The sequence below is a fragment of the Lycium barbarum genome, chromosome 9 (genome assembly GCF_019175385.1).
Source record: "Lycium barbarum isolate Lr01 chromosome 9, ASM1917538v2, whole genome shotgun sequence".
Classification (NCBI taxonomy): domain Eukaryota; kingdom Viridiplantae; phylum Streptophyta; class Magnoliopsida; order Solanales; family Solanaceae; genus Lycium; species Lycium barbarum.
Window position 1 is genome coordinate 97,304,207 of NC_083345.1, and position 16,206 is coordinate 97,320,412.

Genomic DNA, 16,206 nt, shown 5'->3' on the forward strand with positions numbered 1-16,206 from the left:
ATCGATCTTAATCAACTCTATTAGAAGACTCTCTCAACTGCAAACCTATAAAACAATATAGTTAAATTTCTATTCGTGGTTATAGACATGTATATAGTCACATAAATTTTATTGAATTAAATTCATCAAATAATTCAAGACATATTGGTCCTAATAAATATTTTGGGCTAATATAATTGAATTAAGGGTCATTGCACAAATGCCCTTATTCTGGATTGGTCTTTAAGTTTTGCCCCTCAAATTGTTGGTCTTTAACTTTTTACCCTTCGGCATTTTAAGTGGTCGCGAATGCCCCTAAGATTCTGGGTTCGAACTCCAGCAGAGCATAGAAAAAGTTTCGCAAGGCAGAATTTCATAGTACATTAGGCCTATTCGAGCAAAAATTAGGCCTTAAGGTCTAACTTATGTAGAATCCTAGCAGAATAAAAAAAAATCTGTCTTGCGAAATTTCGCAAGGCAAACTTTTGCCTTAAGACAAATTCTGCCTTATAAGTTCTGTTTTATAAGGCAGAATTGGCCTTAAGGCGAAGCCTTGCCTTGCAAATTTTTATTTTTTTAGTGCGGGGGTTCGAACCTAAAACCTCCTGGTATTTTCAGCCACTTTTTTAAGCGAAGGGAAAAAAATTAAAGAGCAGCAATTTGAGGGGCAAAAATTAAAGACTAGCACCTTTGAAGGGAAATCCGCGCAAATATAAATTTAATCAATGGACAAATCTCGTTGGACTAATCCCTTTATTGGGCTACAAATGATGAGCTCACTTTGCCAAGCCCAAGATATCATCTTATTCTAGAGGCCCACTTTGATGTCCCGTGTCAAATGATGTGGCACGCAAGTCAAACGTAGGATCCAATAGGATCACGCCACGTGTCAGAATGATGCAGCATGCCTAGTCAAATCAAAGGCTAATGAAGATGTGTCACGTGTACAACTGACATATTCTTGCCAATCAAATATGGTCATGTCACTTCATTCTGATTCGTCGGAAAGGATGTGTCATTATCACAACTCTTTCATCCTACAGCTATAAATAGGGGTCTCATAATTCAGAAAAGGGATCGAAATTCTAATAAGAAGCCAGAGAGAGCACGTGGATCAAATACCACAGATTTTCTACAAGCTACAAGTTTCAAGCAAGCAAGTATTTCTTTACAAGTTCTCAAGATCAAGACCACCAGATTCAGCATCACGCTTCAAGCCCTTGAATTCAAGTACAAGTCAAGATCAAATCCATCAAGCTCAAAAGCCCTTGAATTTATTCGAAAGGAAGAATCAGAGGATTCATAGAGATTGTAACACTCATATTTGAAATCAAATACTACGATTGTTGCGGTATTTTTCTGTCTTGATTATTATTATTTTCTCAAGGCGAATTTCATTGTCAACAACGCAGATCAATATGACAAAAATAATTCAATAATGATAAGAATAAGTAAGATAATTGTAAAGAAAGCTTGGTTTCCGATAAAAATGGATGTGTCCGGTCTTCCAGTTAGAGATTTATTTTAGTAGGGTATGAAGACAAGTGAGTTGTATCCGATCCCGGAAACTCCTCTAAAAGCAAGAGATTAGAGTAAATAAATGATAATCGAAAATGATAAGAAATGAGTTTTCAAAAACCACTAGATCAATATTTAACTCAATGGATGATAATTTTCTTAATGGACTCGATGGAGAAGAAACAATGCTTGGGTTACAAAATGTGTGTTGGAAGATGCCCCTTCCTTTTCCCTTAAGCTACTCTAATGCAAGACAACCTGAGACTTTTCCACCCCGAGGCATGGGCGATGTGACATGTTTGCGACTCTTACACGGGTCTGTACTGCGGCGCTCCGATCGAGATTGATTGACTTGACTCGAGTTGGTGGGAATGGAAAACAACTGTATGGATTCCCGATTCCATTGGTCACCCGGGTATCCATATTCACCCGGATATACATTTTCACCACCCTTATGAAATAGACTCCGAGAAGTGGAAGAGCCCACGGTCCGTTATTGTCTTATCTCTCCAATTTATTCTATCCCTAGATCTTTACGCCTTCTACCGACAATTCACTTTATCCGCATGCCTTTTTCCTCCATTTATTGTTCTGCAATTTTTGTCGGACACTATCTAGCACGTGTCTCATCCTACGCTAATGACTTTTCTTAATTCTCAGGTATTGCAATGATGACGAGCCTCTCTTCCTTCGAGGCAGGGTTTGCAAATGAAAAGGTTTTCCCCCTTTTTTTTCACTCCAAAGTCACACCCCTCTATTTATTTGAGATATCCCTGACTCTCACTTTAGCATTGACATTCTATCTTTTTCTCTTGATTTTCAAAAATTGTTTCACCAATCTCTATCATTTTTTTCCTTCTCTTCTTCGACCTTCTATCATGTCTTTTGACTCATCCGTTGTTGGTGAACCGCCACCTTGACACATGCCCCAGGAAATAGTGATTCCGTTGTCTCCGTCCATTAACTACCCACAGCTAACGACCGACCGCCACTAGCAAAGTCATCAAAAAGGAAAGATGCATCGTCTAACGCTACCGGTCAGTTGGCCAAATCATTTATCCCCAAAGAATGGACTAACGAAAGGACCTTCTTGCTCGTGCCACATCCTTTAATCCTGATTGCGATCGAGAATGGCCGGCAAGCCTGTTCGCCTTTTCCATTTGTAACAACAAGCTCCATCGAGTCAAAGAAGACTGTGGCTAGAAAGTTATAGATGTGCTTATCCCCAGGGAAAGGGAGAACATTACCTCCTATAGACTGGGCTATTCCTTCGTATACACCTATTTTTTCTTGCTCAGGATTAGCGACAAGATCGATCCTGTCATCTTCAAGTTCTTCCGGAAGTATAACATCTGCCTAGCCCAGGTTGGACCGTCAGTTTGGAGGACCGTAGCATGTCTTTTATATGTATCCTCTCGAATGGAGGAAGACTTCACACTCTCCCCCTTAATTTTCCTTTACTCACCCAAAATCTTCAAAGCCGGGGTTACCCAGCTGACCAGGCGTGGCCAAAATTCCCTGGTAATGAGGGTTAGTCGTCCGTCCTTTGGTGGATGTATCCGAAGATTCGGCCATAGACGCTCAGAAAATTCTTTAGGCCGCATCCCAACTTGATCGGGATTTAGAGAGAATGCCCTCGGTCCGGGTGAAATGGCCATCTTCCGGCCCTGCTCTTTCTAGAAAAATGAGTAAACTTGATGGTTCCGACTAGCACGACCAGGGTCCGATTTTATAGACGCTTGTAACCCCTTCGGTGGTGGTTCATTTAGAAGTTGATGCAAGTGAGGGTGGGGCCGAATTATCCCTGCTTGGTTTTTCCTACCGCCCTTTTTTTAGGTACCTCCGGTGCCAGGAGCAACAACTTAGAATCGACTCCTATCTCGTCTCTTCCCTCCTTCTCCAGAGTGCCTTTCCCACTTTCGTCTTGAAGACAGGCTATCTTACCTCTGGTATGGAGCCTGGGAAAAGACTTGAAGATCTCCGGGAGACACACAAGGAGAGGTTGGTAAATATTTTTCCTGCCCCCGTACGCAATCCTTCATCTGATAGGCAATTTGCTTTCTCTGTCCTGACTGAGTGTCATCTACTCGTCCAGTCGGTAGGAATTGCCGATTATTTGAAGCCACGGGCCATTGAAAAAGACTGGTGAAAAATGAATGAGGCGTCCACTGACTGCCTTCTCAACACGGTGCCCATGCTGCTCAGGTACCTAAAATGCTTCATCACTTTTTTTTTTCTTTCTTTTGATCTGACGTAATTTACGCATACTTATAATGCCGGGAGTCTTCTTGATCCAGGCCAATATTTTTACAATGGAAGACCTTCAGCGTAAGCTTGCTGAAAAGAGGGGAAAATGGGTCGAGTACTAAAAGCTGCAGGAGCATCTCCCTGCCTTAGAGGTTAAGCTAATGTCTGCAGACGAGTGGGAGGCAAAACTTGCTCAGTCAGAGCAAGAAAGAAAAATCAATAGCTAAGAGGTAGCCAAGTTTCATTTTGAGCTTGTCGATCTACAAAAAAAATGGTCCAATCATCTGGATCATTACACAGCGTTGTTCAGAGGGAGATTAGTTTGACGGAACAGGTCCTGGAGGTAGTTTTCATGTTCTCATGAAGGAGAAAGCCTCCGCGAAAGAAATTCTGGCCAGCCTTGAGACAAGGTTTCAGACCCAGCTGGCCCGGAACAAGGAGCAGGTCGAGGCCAACAAGTGTCTTTCGGATAACAACGTCGTTCTGCGGAGCACAATCGAGCGGAATTGGCTGGAAATTTCCAAAATGAATGCTCGTTTTCAGAGAGAGAAAAATCTTTTTGTCTTGGAGAAGGCGCATGCGATGTATCGGGCCCACAGGATTGCTCTCCAAGAGGTTAGGGACGGGATGCCTGATATTGATGCTCAGAATGTCGCAGCTCTGTCCATATAAGAAATGACTGCCAAGGCTTTGCCCGTTATGCCTCCGACCAAGGACCCTTCCCATTCTTCCGATGGTGAAGGAATGTCATCTGATGAAGAAAATTTGGGTAAAACTCAAGGGGAGGCCGGAGAGAAATTCCCCGAGAAGCCTACTGATGGTGGTGCGGTTATGCCCACAGAGGCTCACGCTGAGGGGGGTTTAACGTCAAAAGTGTCTCTCTTCTAGCTCCGGAAGCTACCAATCCTTCCGCAGTTGATGAGTCAGGGACTCCTGCCCCAGCAGATACCGCTGAATCTTGATTATTCTGCTAATCTTATTTTGGTGTTTTGTCGTTTCTATCTTTCACATTTTGCAGATCTTTGTACTTGACTTTTACCTACCCTGGGCGTATGTATCTAAATTTTTATTTGCATACTTCCACTTGCTATCTCGTGAATTTAGAGCCGCATTTCTTTTAGTCAATAAGGTTTTGTAATTGTTTCAATGATTTGCATACTCTTGTTTTGTTGGCGTTTTTTTGTGGATCAGATGTATGATTTATCCGATCCATTGAGGGGGAGCACTTAACCACCGGGGTCCTTCCGTCTTTGGATCCTTTTTTCGAAACTAAGCTCCATTTTTAATTCGAACGTATGTGTTTAGGAAAGTGATTACTTTTTGTATTTTGAGATTGAGTTTTCACGTGATCGCTTCCCCCAATCCGGGTATAGTAATTCAGGCCGTGTATTTTATGCCAAGAATTGGGTTCGTCTGATTCATAATAAAAGGAGGGGCCCCTTTTGTTCGATGTGGATAAGGACCCTTTGTTCGATGTCGATGAGGAGAAGGTATTCAGCTCATCCTATTTGGAATAAGGCTCGCGAAGCCTTCACGCTCTGAGGCCCGAAGGTCGTGTCATGTGTTTGAGACGAGAAACATCAAGTCCGAAGGGACATGTTTGCACCAACAGTTTTAGAGTATCACAGAGTGTGTTCTGAACCTTTTTATGATTCACAAAGATGGGTCGCTGGGCCCCGATACAGTAGCATTGTCAATAAAATAGGGGACAATAGCTTCAGCTGAGCCGTAGAGAGCTCTTGGTTCCTAAGTCAAATTTTTTGTTGTTTCACTGAAGTAGTACAATTTACAGTTGTTGCCTCGTTAGAAACCTTGCCGGTAAAACCCCTCTCGGGAAGAAAAACTCGGCCAAGGAAAAAAGTGCAACACGTATTTTCAGACTCCTGCTCCTTAAATTGATTTCCTCTGTGGTTAATCCCAGTCCTAGTCTTAATCCTAGTCCTGCAACCAAAACAAGTCAGAGAAAACAAAAGCAATTGGGCTGGCTGCTCTTACCTGTGCCTCCTAAGGTCTTATACCGACCACGAAGTCATCCGAAAACTCCAGCAAACTTTGAGTACGAATGGCCGAGCAGAGTTTTAAAGTCATATCATATTCGCTTATTTCCACAGACCTTTTAGCAATTGACTCGAGAGGTTTTTTCCTTACAGTGTCGCCGGCAGCGGGTTGGTTGTGACCACCGTTATCGGGTGGCACTGGAAGTATGGGTACAACTTTTGAGTAGCCGTGATCAGGGCCAAAGCCAGCTTTTTCTCCTGGGGGTATCTGGATTCTGCTCCCGTTAAGGTTTTGTTGGCGAAGTATATCGGGACCTGACCCGTTCCCTCCTTTTGTAACAAGGCTATGCTGATCAAAACTGCCAAAACAGCCATGTAAATGAGTAGTCGTTCCCCTTCTCTTGGTTTCACCATTATGTGAGGTTGTGATAGGTACTCCTAGAAATTCTCCAAGCTTTGATTGCATTCTGGTGTCCACTTGAATCCGTGCTATTTTTTAACAAGTTAAAGAACTAGTGGCACCAGTCAGAGGAACGAGATACAAACTATCCTAGGGCGGTGAACTTCTCCGTCAATCACTGCACCATCTTCACGTTGTCTAGTTTCTCTGGAATTTCTCAGATAGCTTTAATTTTGTCTAGGTTCATTTCTATTCTCTGACCCGACACCAGAAAGCCCAAGAACTTCCCTGACCTTACCCTAAAAACGCACTTCTCCGAATTCAGCTTCATATCGTGTTGGCGGATTATGTTGAAGGTTTCTTGTAGAGAAGACAGGGGTGTCCTCGCCTCCCGATATTTAACCAACATGTTGTCTATGTAAACCTCCATTGAGCTGCCAATCTGCTCCTCGAACATTTTGTTCACAGTCTCTGATATGTTACCCCTGCATTTTTAAGGCCAAAAGGCATCACATTATAAAAAAAGTTTCCGTGGTTAGTCATGAATGAAGTTTTTTCTTGGTCCTCCGGATGCAAGCTGATTTGATTGTATTCATAGTAGGCATCCAATAAACTAAGCAATTCGTGCCTCGCCGTCGCATCATTTGTTTGATCGATATGCGGAAGTGGGAAAGAGTCTTAGGACAAGCTTCATTCAAGTCCTTGAAGTCTACGCACATCCTCAACTTATTAAGTTTTTAGGAACCACTACTACGTTAGCCAGCCAGTCCGGGTGTACCACTTTCTGTACCGACCCTATGTTAAGGAGGCGTGTTACTTCCTCTTTGACGAATTGGTCTCGAATGGAAAATTTTGGGTGTTTTCTTTGCTTCACCAGAGGATGGTTTGAGTCAGCACTTAGCTTATGGACAGCTATCCCCGGAGGGATCCCTATTATGTCTAGTTAGGACTAAGTACGGCAATCAGAGTTAATCCTTGAAAAATTCAAAAATTGAAGTGTGTGCTCGAGAGAAAGCTCCGAGCCCAGGTGTACCTTCTTTTCGGGATAATCTTCGAAAATTCATGCATGCTCCAATTCCTCTACTACTGAATCCTCTGGGTCCTTGTCCTTTGGGATGGTGAAACCTTTTTGGATGACCTAATCTTCGGGTTGCGTTCTTGGCTTTGCCTTCCCATCTGCAATCCTTCTTTATTTTCGGACCTGCCATGCGAGTTCGGAGCCTGTAATTGCTATTTGTCGGGTTGACTTCTTTGGACCGCTTCTACCGCCATAGCTTCTATTTCCCGGGCAGCACTTTGGTTCCCCCTGATTTCCCCGACCCCTAAGGAGTAGGGAACTTGATCTTCTGATGAAAAGTGGACAAAACCGCGCACATGGAGTGTATCCACGGCCTCCCTAGTATCACATTATAAGTCATGTCACTTGATACAACATCGAATGCTACGCTCTGCTCCATACCGTCGGCGTAGACTCGTAGCTCAATTTCTCTGCGGGTCAATTCACTCGACATGCTGAACCCTGCCACCATCTTGGTTATCAAGATGATTGAGCCTGATACCTTCATTTCTTTTAAGACCCACATTTGGACAATGTTCACCGAACTTTCTGGATCAATTAGCATACACTTAATGAAAGAGTTTTTAATTTGGAACAGATATTACCAGGGGGTCATTGTGGGAATGACCAAGATTCATGCAATCTTCACTGTAAAAGGAGATATCCATGTCTTCCGTAGGCCCCCCGATGCGGCTTGCTGTTGTCATCATGAAGATTTTGGATTTCCTCATCGAAGAATATGAAACCTTGTTTACTCTATCTCCCCTTCGAAGATCATGTTGATAGTACACGTTAGCTATGGCATCTTATCAGGTTTTTGCCCAGGGTTCAGGCTTAGATTGAGTTTTTCTCGATCACTGATGTATTTCTCTAGGTGCCCTGTTGGTAATAACTGGGCCACCTGGATCTGCAAGTTTGCACAATCCTCTGTGATATGTCTGTTTGTGCTATGAAAATGGCACCATAGGCCCGTATTGCTCTTGTCTGGGTTGGTGCGCATCTCTTAGGGAAACCTTGCTTCCTTCATAGTTTTCATTACCGCTACCAACTCAACCGCACTGATATTGAAATTTTGATCTGCAAACCTTGGGGGTCTTGGCCCCTTTGACGCTGGCCTTTTGGATCTCTGCATGTTTTTACCAACAAGGCCTCGGCTTCCCCTATCCCACCAGGACCAAGGGGTCTCCGAACTTCATATGGCTCGATATGGAGGTTAATCGTCCTCTGGACTAGCACATCAATTGATACTCTGGGCTAGGAAGCAACGGAGGTCAATCGTCCTCTGGAATGACACAACAATACTCATATCAATACGTTAGGATCCATAACGGCTAATCGTCCTCTGGATTAACACAGCTCGCCTATACAGGCCCAAACACTAACAAAATACAAATCATGGCATATTACCGAATCATCAATCATGGCTTAGAGCCGAATCTCACTTCTCAAGTCATCATCTCAAAATAGAGGCATTACAAGTCATAACCGATTTAGAATCTTACTCAAATCTCTTATTCAATTTCAAGTTCAAGAAACCCATTCAACAACAAAACAAGTTTAAGGTCCAACCTTTAGAAGAATAAGTTCGATCATCCAATGATGGAAAAAGCAAGTTTCAAAAAGTAGTATGGTTCGTATTAGGTTCGATGCGGGATTGACCCTACACACGTGATATTTGGCACAAATATCATGATTTGTGTCATATTACAGCTTCTTCTTATGACTTTTATCGCTTAAATTCATGACGTAACCGTCGTATTTGGACTTATGTCGTTATATTTCATGTGTGTAGGTACGATGACGACAAACGATGGAAACTGTGCTTGAAAGGATTGGAATTCGTAGTGTATGTCGATTGGCTGAGGTGACGAGTCGAAAACCGCAAAGGACGAACTAAAAGGAGAGCTAATCGACTGAAGGGACCTCGCTTTCTTTCCGCATCGCGGAAGTATCGCGAGAAGCCTCAGAACTTCAGGCCATCGAGGCGCATCGCGTGAAGAAAGCGGAACAACCAAACTCAGTCATCAGTGTTGCGCGATCCCTCCGCATCGCATGAAGAAACCAGAACCTGCAGTACATTGCGCGATCCTTCCGCAATACGGAAGGAAAGCGGGGATCTGCGGATGTTTTCCCGATTAGACTAGGATTTGGATGCCTTATTTATTATTTTTACCCTAGCCTATATATAGACATTTTAATAGCTGAGAACGGTGTGCTGGGATTATTCAAGGATTTGTAAGCCACCGTTCTCCTTTTTCTCTCTCTAGGTTATTTTATTTTTCATCTTTTTCAACCCTAGTTATTCATGGCTTCTTTTGTCTATGATCGAATCATGAGTAGCTAAATATCTTACTTCTAGGGTTGTGGCGAAAGACTTGAAAGTTGATTTGATGACAATTATTATCTATTGATTTTCCATATTGTGGGTTGCTTATTTATTCTTGATTTTAATTGTTTGATTATCTGGCCAATAGTTAGACACTATCTGTGGTGCGTGAATTGAACTTGAGAAAGGGAATTCACGTATGTAATAAGAATAAATAGAGTTTGTTCGATTTAATCGTTTCGCTAATGAGGATAGAGATATACCCCTTAGCCCTACTTAGTTGAATATGGAGAAATAAATGCGTTCTTGTTACCTCTGATGACCATAGAGATATAGGCGTTACAGTAACATCTACAAGCTTGTGAGTAGTTCGAGAGAATATCATAAAGCATAACTAACCCGTTAACTAGTAACCCAGGAAATAAAATAGGTGGAATTGTCTGAAGATCAACTGGATTGTCGAAAGCCATAACCCTAGATCTTTCACTCATCTGAAAATTCTTACAATCTTTGCCAACATAGTCCCAGTCATAAAAACACCCATCACAAATTGTTTATTTTTCAGTTTTAGTTTAGTACAACAAACAATCTTGATTTTCACTTTCTTGAATAGATTCATTCGAATTTGAATTAGTTTAACAGTAGAATCTAAGTCTCTGTGGGAACGATATCTGGACTTAACAGTCTATATTACTTGTATGACCACGTATACTTGCGTGTGCGTTCGGGAGAAACAAGTTTTTGGCGCCGTTGCTGGGGACTTAGAAAAATTACTGTTTTTCTAATTTGAGTTTGTTTTTCTATTCAAGTATTTACTTTTTTTCGTTGTTCTACTTGTGATTCTTCAGGCTTCTCTGGTTTATGCCAAGCACTAGAAGTTCAGGACAACCGTTACTTGATCTTGATCAAGAAATCGAAAGAACCCTCCGACGAAAGAGACAAATGGCTAACGAAGCAGCAAGACTTGCTCTTGAACAGGCAGAAAGGGATAGAGCCAGAAACGCAGATGAACAGGGAGAGAGAGCAGCCGCAAAGGCACAAGAATAACGAATTCTGTTATCCAGTTATGCTAGGCCAAGTCTGGCAACCATTGCTAAGGCTATTGTTAGGCCTGACATTACTGAAAATTTCGAGCTAAAAGAAGGAACAGTGCGGCTGGTGCAACATACGTGCCAGTATATGGGTAAATCTAGTGAAGACCCGCATAAGCACTTGATGCAGTTCGTGGAGTTGAGCGAAAATTTCCAATATAGAGATGTCCCCGATGATTATGTGAAGCTGTCCTTATTTCCATTCTCACTTATTGGCGAGGCGAGGGAATGGTTGACGAATCTAACGGCAGGTTCTATTACTTCTTGGGAGATATTGTCAAATAAGTTCATCAACAGGTTCTTCTCACCCAAGAAGACCAAGGAGCTGCGAGGAAGAATTGCTAACTTCACTCAGAGAGATTCCGAATCTCTACCACACGCTTGGGAAAGATATAAGGGCTATCTGCGAGATTGCCCCCATCACATGCAGCCAAAGCAGATCATTGAAAATTATTTCGTAGAAGGTCTTAACCATGAATCAAGGGCCCTGCTGAATGCTTCAGCTCAAGGTCAGATATTAAACAAAACATATGAAGAGATGGAAGATCTCCTTGAGATGATATCTGAGGGTCATCATGAGTATAACGAGATTAGCCGGGGGTTACCACAAAAAGCTGCTGGGGTTCTTAAAGTTGATGATGTTGCAGCTATTCGGGCTGATATAGGTACTCTTACTAACGTGATGTTGAGGGTGTTTCCTCAAGCTCAGCAGATTCAACCAGTTCAACACATTCAGCAAGCATCATGTGTAGGTTGCGGTGAACCTCATGATTATAACAATTTTCCATTGAATCCAGAGTCCGTCTACTTTGTAGGACAGTAGAATCGTGGTACTGGAAATCGGGGGAACTATTATGGAAATAATTACAACACTCCATTTGGAAAGCAGGATTTCCACAAGCCGAACAATTATCAGAAACCTCAAGCTCAGCCAGCTAGCAATTTAGAGAAGATGATGAAGCAGCTCATAGCTCAAAATCAGGTGATGCAACAGCAAAATCAGAAAATTAAAGTGAGATACAGAAATCGATTCAAGATCTTGAGCGTCAGATGGGGAAAATGGCTCTTATGCAGAATGTCATACCTCCAGGTGCTCTTCCGAGTGATACGGAAAAGAATCCAAAAGAATGCAAAGCAGTCACCTTGAGGAATGGTAGAGAGCTAGAAGAAGTGCCGCCGAAAAAGAAGAACATAGCAGAGGGAGAACTTATCCCTGCTAAGCGAGATGAACCAAAGCAAACAGTCGCAGAGCAGCATGTAGAGGAAGTGGTGCAACCACCCCCTCCCTTTCCACAGCGACTTTAGAAATAGAAAGCAGATTCGGCTTGCAAAAAATTTCTTGAACTCTTAAAACAGATACACATCAACATACCTTTGGTGGAGCTTCTGCAAGAAGTCCCAAAATATGCGAAATATATTAAAGATTCGGTCGCGAACAAACGGCGTTAGACAGATTTTGAGACAGTTGCACTTACTGAGGAGTGCAGTTCTAGAGTGAGGAGTAAGATCCCTCCAAAGTTGAAAGATCCGGGCAGCTTCACAATTTCGATTACGATTGGCAACATTGAAGTTGGGATAGCATTGTGTGATTTGGGTGCTAGTATTAATCTTATGCCCACCTCTGTGTTCCGAACGTTGGGTTTGGGAGAGCCCAGGCCAACCACTATTACATTGCAGTTGGCTGATCGATCTCTTGCTTATCCTGATGGTATTATTGAGGACGTTCTTATGAAGGTAGGCCCATTTATTCTGCCGGTTGATTTTGTGATACTTGATTATGAGGCAGATAAGAGTGTTCCTCTCATCATGGGGAGAGGCTTCTTGGCTACTATTGATGCTGTGATCCGAGTGAAAGATGGGAAGATGTCCATGACAGTTAATGGGCAAGAGGCGACTTTTGATGTGTTTAAAGCCACCAGACTTCCAGCCCATTATGAGGAGTTGAAGATGATTTCTGTGGTGGAACCCGAGCTCACAAATGTCGAGTTAGATCACTTTCTAGCCTCGCGAGATCAGTTGGAGACAGCTTTGGTGTATGGGGAAGATCTTAAGATTGATTCAGAAGTGGAGGAGTGTGTTAGCATTCTTGACACTTCATGTGCTTATCTACGAGCAAGTACACCGTTTGAGGAGCTAGACAGACCAGAGTCATGGAAGAAGCTGAAACCGTCTATTGAAGAGGCTCCCGTTCTTGAGTTGCAACCATTGCCTCCTCACCTTCGCTATGCTTTCTTGGGTAGTGGAGACACATTGCTCGTAATCCTCTCCGCCTATTTGACTGATGTGCAGGTTGAACGTGTATTACGAGTGCTAAGAGATCGAATCCGAGCCCTCGGGTGGTCGATAGCTGATATTCGGGGCATTAGTAGATCTTTTTGCATGCACAAAATTTTATTGGAGGAAGGCAGCAAACCCAGTATTGAGTGTCAGAGGCGACTGAACCCGATCATAAAGGAGGTGGTGAAGAAAGAGGTAATCAAGTGGCTTGACAGCTGCATTATTTATCCCATCTCGGACAGCAATTGGGTGAGTCCTGTACAATGTGTCCCGAAGAAAGGGAGCATAACTGTGGTAGAAAATGAGAAGAATGAATTGGTGCCTCAGGGAACTGTTACGGGCTGGAGGATATGTATCGACTATCGCAAGTTGAACAACGCTACTAGAAAAGATCATTTCCCTTTACCCTTCATGGATCAGATGCTCGACAGATTGGCTGGGCACGATTATTATTGCTTTCTGGATGGTTATTCGGGTTACAACCAGATCATGATTGCGCCTGAAGATCAAGAGAAGACAACATTCATATGTCCATATGGCACATTTGCATTCTGGAGGATGCCTTTCGGTTTGTGCAATGCTCCAGGTACCTTCCAGCGATGCATGATAGCTATCTTCGCCGATATGGTGGAAAATTATGTAGAGGTATTCATGGATGATTTCTCTGTTTTTGGAGATTCTTTGGATGACTGTTTAAATCATCTTGATGCCGTGTTAGCTCATTGTGAAGAAACAAACTTGGTACTTAACTTGGAAAAATGCCATTTCATGGTTCGAGAGGGAATTGTTCTTGGGCACAAGATATCGGGAAAAGGAATAGAGGTTGACAAGGCGAAGATTGAAGCAATTGAAAAACTGCCACCACCCGTTTCAGTTCGGGGAGTGCGCAGTTTTCTTGGGCACGCTGGATTCTACCGACGATTCATCAAAGACTTCTCTAAAGTTGCTAATCCACTGTGCAAGCTTTTAGAGAAAGATGTGAAGTTTGTGTTCAATGAAGCCTGTCTGACGGCTTTTGATGAGCTGAAACGAAGGTTCGTGTCTGCTCCTATTATCATCGCACCCGATTGGTCTCTACCATTTATCTTAATATGTGATACAAGTGATTTTGCTATGCGTGCTGTCCTTGGTCAGAAAAGGGAAAAGATTTTTCATCCTATTTATTATGCCAACAAGACACTTGATGCAGCCCATATGAACTATACTGTCATAGAGAAGGATTTATTGGCAGTTGTCTACGCCTTTGACAAATTCCGATCATATCTGGTGGGCACGAAGGCGATTGTCTACACTGATCACACGGCAGTTCGTTACTTGTTTGCAAAGAAGGATGCAAAGCCGAGGCTTATTCGTTGGGTGCTGCTGCTGCAAGAGTTTGACATCGAGCTTCTTGATCGAAAGGGCACAGAAAATCAGGTAGCAGATCACCTATCGTAATTAGAAGATCGGGAACATGTAGATGAAGCAGTGGCGATTAAGGAGACTTTTCTCGACAAACAACTCTTTGCTCTTAAATCAGCTGAGGTGCCATGGTATGTAGACATGGTGAACTTTATAGTAAGTGAGGTTTACCCCCCGGGTGCTAATCACGAGAGGAAGAAGCAAATTTTGCATGACAGTCGTTTCTATGTGTGGGATGAGCCTTATCTCTACCGGGTTGGCACAGATCAGTTGATCAGAAGGTGGGTTCCAGAGGAAGAGGTCTCAGCGATTCTAGAGAAGTGTCACTCATCACCTTATGGATGACATCATGCTGGTGACAGAACAGCTGCCAAGGTACTTCAGTCCGGATTCTACTGGCCCACTTTGTTCAAATATGCTCATGAATTTGTGCGAGCATGTGATAGCTGCCAGAGGACCGGAAATATCTCCAAGCGTCATGAAATGCCTTTGAAGGGCATCTTAGAAATTGAGTTGTTCGATGTGTGGGGTATCGACTTCATGGGTCCCTTCATACCATCCAAGGGGAATAAGTACATATTGGTGGATGTAGACTATGTCTCGAAGTGGGTGGAAGCCATTGCACTTCCCACCAATGATGCTAGTGTGGTGGCGCGATTTCTGAAAAAGAACATTTTTACAAGGTTTGGGACCCCTCGGGCCATCATCAGTGATCAAGGTACGCACTTCTGCAATCGGCTCTTTGATAAATTGCTGCTCAAGTATGGGGTGAAACACAAGATAGCGACTGCTTATCACCCTCAGACGAGTGGTCAAGTGGAGGTATCGAACAGACAAATCAAGAAGATTTTGGAGAAGACTGTCAGCGTAAGTAGAAAAGATTGGTCATTAAAGCTTGATGACGCTCTGTGGGCATACAGAACAACTTACAAAACTCCGATTGGCACATCTCCCTATAAACTCGTTTTTGGTAAGGCATGTCATCTACCAGTTGAGCTTGAGCATAGAGCATATTGGGCGATCAAGAAACTGAATCTTGACATGGTTCAAGCTGGAGAGAAGAGACTGTTGCAGCTGCACGAGTTGGAGAAATTTCACTATCATGCTTATGAAAACGCGAAAATGTATAAGGAGCGCACCAAGAGAATTCATGACAAGCGCATCCAATCTCGTGACTTTGAGCCTAGGCAGTTAGTATTGCTGTATAACTCCAGGCTGAAGATTTTCGGTGGAAAGCTGAAGAGTAAATGGTCCGGATCATTCGAGGTAGTTCGCGTGACTGCACATGGTGCAATCGAGCTCAAAAGACCCAACTCGGATGAGACATTCTTGGTGAATGGGCAGAGAGTGAAGCATTACTATGGTGAGGCCACTGACCGCGCCAGGACCACCATCGATCTAGAAGAGGCTTGAGGAAAGCCTGCGTCGTGCCGTGACGTTAAATCAGGCGCTTCTCGGGAGGCAACCCGTGTTTTAAAAAAAAAGTGTCGTTCCACGACCTTAACTAAGGCACTTGTTGGGAGGCAACCCAACATTTTTGTCACGCCCCGAACCATGGCCTGGGCGTAACACGGCACTCGGGCCTTGCTTGCATGTGTCCGAGCGAACCTCATGGCTTGCTTGTCAACATGGGCATCAAAACAATATAATCTATATGATGTAATTTAAATAAATCATGAAAATGTAATTTGCGGAATAAAGTCTTGAAATTTATCTCATAGCATGAAATATCATGGAAACACAATAGTTTGCAAACATAAAAGCATAACTGACTCTGTGAACTAACATATGTCTATGAAACCTCTAAAACATGTCTGAATACTAACTACCAGGACATGGCCCTGGACTACCATAAACTGAATACTAATGCAAACTCCATGTTGATCCCCGAGAGAAGTGGGACTCACCAATAA

At 43.0% G+C, this 16,206-nt stretch overlaps 1 protein-coding gene across 1 annotated transcript; it reads left to right on the plus strand.

The window, feature by feature from the left end:
- The first annotated feature begins 15,334 nt into the window (after nt 1–15,334).
- LOC132612049 (uncharacterized) lies at nt 15,335–15,706 on the plus strand. Its single transcript, XM_060326394.1, has one exon. It carries the CDS (start codon nt 15,335–15,337, stop codon nt 15,704–15,706), a length of 372 nt encoding a protein of 123 aa, XP_060182377.1.
- The last annotated feature ends 500 nt before the right edge of the window (nt 15,707–16,206 follow it).